The sequence below is a fragment of the Mytilus trossulus genome, unplaced genomic scaffold (genome assembly GCF_036588685.1).
Source record: "Mytilus trossulus isolate FHL-02 unplaced genomic scaffold, PNRI_Mtr1.1.1.hap1 h1tg000085l___fragment_1__unscaffolded, whole genome shotgun sequence".
Lineage (NCBI taxonomy): Eukaryota > Metazoa > Mollusca > Bivalvia > Mytilida > Mytilidae > Mytilus > Mytilus trossulus.
Window position 1 is genome coordinate 2,182,636 of NW_026963295.1, and position 7,617 is coordinate 2,190,252.

At 31.0% G+C, this 7,617-nt stretch overlaps 1 protein-coding gene across 2 annotated transcripts in view; it reads left to right on the forward strand.

Moving 5' to 3' along the window:
* Positions 1-6,581, forward strand: part of LOC134699737 (inversin-like) — a 29,546-nt gene extending 22,965 nt beyond the window's left edge. For both annotated transcript variants that reach the window (XM_063561165.1, XM_063561164.1), the window contains exons 4-5: positions 649-855; positions 4,129-6,581. In XM_063561165.1, the coding sequence (XP_063417235.1) occupies positions 649-855; positions 4,129-4,310 (389 nt within the window). In that variant the 3' untranslated portion in view covers positions 4,311-6,581. The remainder of the gene's footprint in view (positions 1-648; positions 856-4,128) is intronic.
* The last annotated feature ends 1,036 nt before the right edge of the window (positions 6,582-7,617 follow it).

Sequence of the window (7,617 nt, forward strand, 5' to 3'; positions counted from 1 at the left end):
AGATAAATTAGGTGGCGATGCAATTTTTTTTTGGTCACTTTGATACCTGTTAACAATATACAGTATGCTTTATTTAAAAAAAAAACTCAGCCACATTATCAGCTCTATTGCAAATGTGTACTTTAATACTGCAAACATCATCATCCAACATTGAGATTTTATCATAAAAAAAACATTTTGTATTACTGATTTCAATAACGGAGAAAATGAATATACATAAATGATAAAAACTATTATTCATTTTTTTTGTTTTATAAAATCAAGAGGTCATTCTTAAGTACATGTTTGTCATTTTCTTGCATAAAAGGGATGCGTACAGCACCAAAATATAAACAAAAAATGAAGTCGCAAACAAACGGACAAAATTTCCGGCAAAGCGCCTTTCTGGTTAAAAGAAATTCAAATTTAAAGGCTTAAATTGAAAAGTTCGCTGTATAGATTATGGTTTGCGCTTCGCCCAGTGTTACACATTACATATTCCAAACTACATTTGAAGCCTCCTCCTTCTTCTTCCCTTCCTCTTACTCCTCGTCAATATCATTACCAAGATACTTATCGACATCATTGTTTCATGCCTAATTTCTTAACCATGAGATATTACTAAAATTATTTTCTGATTTTTTTTGATTTTTTTTTTTGGAATTGTAGGAGCCAATTTAGACAGTGTGGATAAAACAGGGAAAACTGCATTACTGTCGTGCTTAATAGACGGGAAGTCCCAGGCTGCAAGATATTTAATTAAACATGGATGTGACGTCAATATTGTAGATGATTTTGGCCAAAGTGCACTTTACCAGACGATAAATAACAAACAACCTAACTGTGTGAAAACTGTGCAGCGATTAATGAAAGCAGGTAAGAAAATATTTTATGTCTGACATACATGGTACATCAAGCATTTGTAAGTTCAGAAATACTGTCAGAAAAGCTTATGTGTCTTATGTACTTTGTTTAACTTTCTGTTATCGACATGATGCACTGTGAACGGTGACGAGAATCTGTGCACTCTTCGCAATTGGCAGTTTCGGAATCTAAAGAACCATGGGTTATTTCTTTGTGCGTACCACGAAATTAAAATGTCGTCAATTTATTGGTTGAATTTCCATTGTTTTTTTACATCTTTAACCAATCACAATCAAAATACTTTTGAGAAAATATTACTCATATTGCGTAAGATTCTGAAACGGTGAATTGATAATTACGTTTTTAAATTCAAAATATTCCGATTTACAAAAAAATAGTTGAACTCTTTTGATCATGCACATGTCCCAAGACTGGAACCTCGTTAGTAGTTGTTATTTCTTTATGTGTTTTGTTATTTAGGAATATTTGTATCTATGGTAGATCTTTTATTGTCCAATGTCTAGTTGTTTTTTTAAAGAATAATTGATTGTTAAGAAAATGCCTGGACCAAGTCTGAAATATGACAGTTGTTATCCATTCGTTTGATGTATTTGATGTTGTGATTTTGCCATTTGATTAGGAACTTTTCTTTTTAAATTTACCTCGGAGTTCATTATTTTTGTGATTTTACTTTTTATTGGTGACGACCACAATGTTAGCCACTGGTGCCTTATTTTTTTTTTTTAATTTGTGGAATGTATCGATCGTATTTGATTTTTTTTTCCCTCTTACTAAATTTTTTTTTTAACACTCCAATATGCATTTGCCTGTATGAAAAATTGTAAATATAAACTCAATTTATTATCCCCTCAAACACATATCGATAGTATTGAATTATATACTTTATAAGGGAAGTCACAATATGCAACACGATTCATGTTATCGACATGATGCACTGTGAACGGTGACGAGAATCTGTGCACTCTTCGCAATTGGCAGTTTCGGAATCTAAAGAACCATGGGTTATTTCTTTGTGCGTACCACGAAATTAAAATGTCGTCAATTTATTGGTTGAATTTCCATTGTTTTTTTACATCTTTAACCAATCACGACATTTATGAGTATACTTTTGAAAATATTACTCATATTGCGTAAGATTCTGAAACGGTGAATTGATAATTACGTTTTTAAATTCAAAATGTTCCGATTTACAAAAAAATAGTTGAACTCTTTTGATCATGCACATGTCCCAAGACTGGAACCTCGTTAGTAGTTGTTATTTCTTTATGTGTTTTGTTATTTAGGAATATTTGTATCTATGGTAGATCTTTTATTGTCCAATGTCTAGTTGTTTTTTTAAAGAATAATTGATTGTTAAGAAAATGCCTGGACCAAGTCTGAAATATGACAGTTGTTATCCATTCGTTTGATGTATTTGATGTTGTGATTTTGCCATTTGATAAGGAACTTTTCTTTTTAAATTTACCTCGGAGTTCATTATTTTTGTGATTTTACTTTTTATTGGAGACGACCACAATGTTAGCCACTGGTGCCTTATTTTGTTTTTTTAATTTGTGGAATGTATCGATCGTATTTGATTTTTTTTCCCTCTTACTAAAATTTTTTTTTTAACACTCCAATATGCATTTGCCTGTATGAAAAATTGTAAATATAAACTCAATTTATTATCCCCTCAAACACATATCGATAGTATTGAATTATATACTTTATAAGGGAAGTCACAATATGCAACACGATTCATGTTATCGACATGATGCACTGTGAACGGTGACGAGAATCTGTGCACTCTTCGCAATTGGCAGTTTCGGAATCTAAAGAACCATGGGTTATTTCTTTGTGCGTAACACGAAATTAAAATGTCGTCAATTTATTGGTTGAATTTCCATTGTTTTTTTACATCTTTAACCAATCACAATCAAAATACTTTTGAAAATATTACTCATATTGCGTAAGATTCTGAAACGGTGAATTGATAATTACGTTTTTAAATTCAAAATGTTCCGATTTACAAAAAAATAGTTGAACTCTTTTGATCATGCACATGTCCCAAGACTGGAACCTCGTTAGTAGTTGTTATTTCTTTATGTGTTTTGTTATTTAGGAATATTTGTATCTATGGTAGATCTTTTATTGTCCAATGTCTAGTTGTTTTTTTTAAAAATAATTGATTGTTAAGAAAATGCCTGGACCAAGTCTGAAATATGACAGTTGTTATCCATTCGTTTGATGTATTTGATGTTGTGATTTTGCCATTTGATTAGGAACTTTTCTTTTTAAATTTACCTCGGAGTTCATTATTTTTGTGATTTTACTTTTTATTGGAGACGACCACAATGTTAGCCACTGGTGCCTTATTTTGTTTTTTTAATTTGTGGAATGTATCGATCGTATTTGATTTTTTTTCCCTCTTTCTAAAATTTTTTTTTTAACACTCCAATATGCATTTGCCTGTATGAAAAATTGTAAATATAAACTCAATTTATTATCCCCTCAAACGCATATCGATAGTATTGAATTATATACTTTATAATGGAAGTCACAATATGCAACACGATTCATGTACCCTGTATTTATCTATTAAACAAACAAAAATCTAAATGCACTGCAGTATGTTACTGGATACATATATGGGAATTTCGGATCAATTAAATTGTCGATGACTTTTCAAGTTTACGTACTTTGACCTACAATGGTTTAATTTTACAAATTGTGACTTGGATGGAGAGTTGTCTCATTAGCATTCAAATGATATCTTCTTATAGCTAGCCATATTCAGTGAGGGCTCTAAAACGCAAGCCTCTACATTCAATACCGAACAAAACAACATTTCCTATAAAGCACATCAACAGAAATTCACCGTAATTTTCACGTATTTGTTTTTTTATATCAATAGTAATACGATGGTTGTGTCTGTGTTTCATGATACTTTTAACAAACCAGGTGTCAGCACTTCGGTGTTGACATGATTATCAATTATATGGTCAGTTTTATGAATTAACTGTTTGAAAAGTCTTCTCAAACCAATCATAGATTACATTAGCCGTGTTTGGCACAACTTTTTGGAATTTTGGGTCCTCAATGCTTTTCAACTTTATACTTACTTGGCTTTCTAACTATGTTGATCTGAACGTCCCCATGAGTCGTATGAAGACAAAACGTGCGAGTGACATATCAAGTTATAAGCCTGGTACCTTTGGAGACTAGTACTGATAGAAAATAAATCAAATATCTTTTAAATAAATACCATTTCTTTTATCATTTCAGGGTATAAACTTGACAAAGACAAGAAATGGATGGAGGAAGACGGCTTTGATATCAGAATTATCCATACGAGAGGATTATGTAGAAAACTTTTGGGGAAATTTAGAAGTAGAATGAACAAAATCAAATCGGACAGGTCTGCATCTTCCGGGGTTCGTCGACGTATTCTGACAATATATGATTGACATTTTTGTGTAATTTTATGTTTATTTGACCGACATAAATGTGTAATTTTTATGCATATTTATGATTTAATGGACATGTTTTTCCCCAAGACATCTTTTGGATATCATTGATATTTGTTTTGTATTTTTACACTGTATCTTCCTAACTTGTTAAGAGATCTAAGTTCTACTTCTAAGTTTTTATAATTTTGCTTTTCTCTAATAAACATCAGCTTATTTTCATCATTAGTATTATTTCAGAGCAACACGGACCTTTCAATCTTTTTCGCGGTATAATACTTCTTTTATCAAAGTTAGTAATTTTGATACTAGAATTTTGAAACTAGGTTGAATCAAATTATCACGAAGTAAGTCAAAGGCAATCAACTTAAATGCACTTTTATGCACTTTTGTTCGCCATTACTTTGAGCAAACAAGTTCCCGTAAAATTAAGACTTAACTTAGACTTTGATCAATGTAGACGAAAAACGTGGACAAATAAAAATAATAAAATCCATGATAAAACTAAACTTTGAATATACGAACCGCTTTTAGTTTTTGATGACGCTTACTATTTAGTAAATATAAAACTTTGAATAATTATACGAACTGCTTTTGATTTTAAAATCTTTATAGCTCCGCTCATATATCTGAATGCTGTGATAATTAATTGTCATACATGTACATGATGTTACTATAATACTTGTCATGGGCGAATTTGAAGTTACATGTTAGTCATATTATATTTGTATTTGTTGACTGATTGTATTTATCTACAGAATTAATATTTATAATCTAGATATTTGTCACATTTCTACAATTTAAAAAGTTTGTTACAACAATTCTTTAAATGTGAAGTAAAAATACATACAGAACCCGTCATTTTGTTCACTCTAAAAATAGTATATCACATTGCTATTTCGTTTCGTATTACATATGCTATAGTTGATGGTAATGTGTTTTTTAAGAGAAATAGAATTGATTTCGCCGACGCCAAATGCCATAGAGCTGATTTGTTAAATAATAACGCTATTGGAGTATGTTCCAATTTATCTGGTCACCATAATTTTATCTGAATCCTGCATTTTAAAACTATAAATACAGGCCCGTGAGTGTTTTTTAAGAGAAATATAATTGATTTCGCCGACGCCAAATGCCATAGAGCTGATTTGTTAAATAATAACGCTATTGGAGTATGTTCCAATTAATCTGGTCACCATAACTTTATCTGAATCCTGCATTTTAAAACTATAAATACAGGCCCGTGAGTGTTTTTTTAAGAGAAATATAATTGATTTCGCTGACGCCAAATGCCATAGAGCTGATTTGTTAAATAATAACGCTATTGGAGTATGTTCCAATTAATCTGGTCACCATAATTTTATCTGAATCCTGCATTTTAAAACTATAAATACAGGCCCGTGAGTGTATCAAATTAACGTATTGGCTATCATTTGAGCTGTCTCAGAAAGAAATCGACCTTGTGCAAGTGCACGTATCATATTGATTGATTTAAGAGCATTCAAATATGAAATAAAACATTATATGTTTGTAAAGGTGTAACTTTATTTTCAAATAGCAACAGCTCAAAGATTTTTGCAACTGACAAAAAGTTAACTGAAGTTTTGATATATATTTGCATGAGATCGAATATTATCCGACGCAGCTCATTAAATGAATATGCATATAACATATATCGCAATAACAGCTAAAGCTTTTATACATGTTTTAATATCAATTATAAAAAGTACAGTCTGTATTTGAGACAATGTATATTCAATTCACATGTGTCACTTTCTAAATAAAGGAAGCAGCCACCATTCAATCTTTACAAACACTTGTTTAAGCATATTTCTACGTAAATGTTGCATATGTTTAATAAATTTCAACTTTTTTTGGCACAAATGACAGACATGACAGAAGCCATCAATGATCGTACTGGGATAGGTCTGACTGTAGTCATAAAATATTGTTTTTTAAGAAATTTAGTTCAAATGTTTAACAAAATTAAAAGAAATGTTTTATAAAGAAATTATAGATAGAAATAGCTGAAACCTAAGTGCCTCGAAACTATAATACCATATACAATTGGTTGATTGCATAACTTTTTCGGTTAAAAGGTAAAAACGTGATTGTGTGTTAAATTCAGTGGTATACCTTTTCAAATATATGTGTTTTTAATTATATGTCGTTATAACTGATTTTTTACCTCAACTTGTTTTTTTTATTTTTCCTCATCATCTAATATAAGTTTTGGCTTTTACGAGAGAACAAATACAGTATTATATTAAAAGTCAATTGTTCATAAACAATTGATAGGTCTTTCCTTTTTTCTTTTATTAATTGCCTTCTTAGTTAAAAAATATATGGTTTCTAAGGACTTTTATGTTCATAACAAGTGGTTGCTAAGGACAAAAATCATTCATAAGGATAAACATATTACTGTTAGTATTAAAAATGTCATATGTACTATTCATAGTATTTAAAGTTAAAAAAATAAGTGATTGTTAAGGACTTATATGTCGTTGCTAGGGACAAAAATGTCATTTCCAGTATTAAAAATTTCATATTTATATTATCCATAGCCTTCTAAGTTCAAACATATATGGTTGCTAAGGTGTTTCATGTCGTTGCTAGGGACTTGACCTCTGACCTTGACCTAACTTTGTAGATCTTATTATGCTGATCATTATTGCAATTCAAAGTTTCTTTCTATCTCTAACCACTTTTGGGTTATAAGCAAACAATCATCATTTCGGACCCCAAAAACAGTTTTGGTGCCCTAGATCCATAACAGTTGGTCCAATGATTTTAAACTCAACATAACAAATGTAGATCTCAACAAGACACACATTTCCTTCGTTACATTTTATCAGCCATCTTTTACGGTTATTTAGGAAATCCGATAACAAGCTAAGGTCAAAATCTAGGTCATGACCTTGACCTTTGACCTTAGGTCAATTTTCATGTCCATGTCAATTAATGATCATTGGTGATGATCCTAGGTGGCTACAATTTACAGTTTCTGAGTTTCAGTGGCCAACCGAAATTTGTTAATTTTCAAAGGGGCATAACCCTACCAATGAGTCGTTGAATCTTTTCGATTCAAATGTAGCGAAGCACAAGGGTCTGTTCCTGAACAAATTCCACCCTTTGTTTTTTTTCTACCTATTATGGTTATGGAGTTAGAATGATAACAAGGTTTTTGGTGTTAGGGGAGATAACTCCTATAAAGGAAATGTTACGGGGTCGTGCCCTCACCACAAGATAGCTTTTGGTCAACCGATACTAAATACCTAATATCATTTCAACATGTCGCGTACTTTTT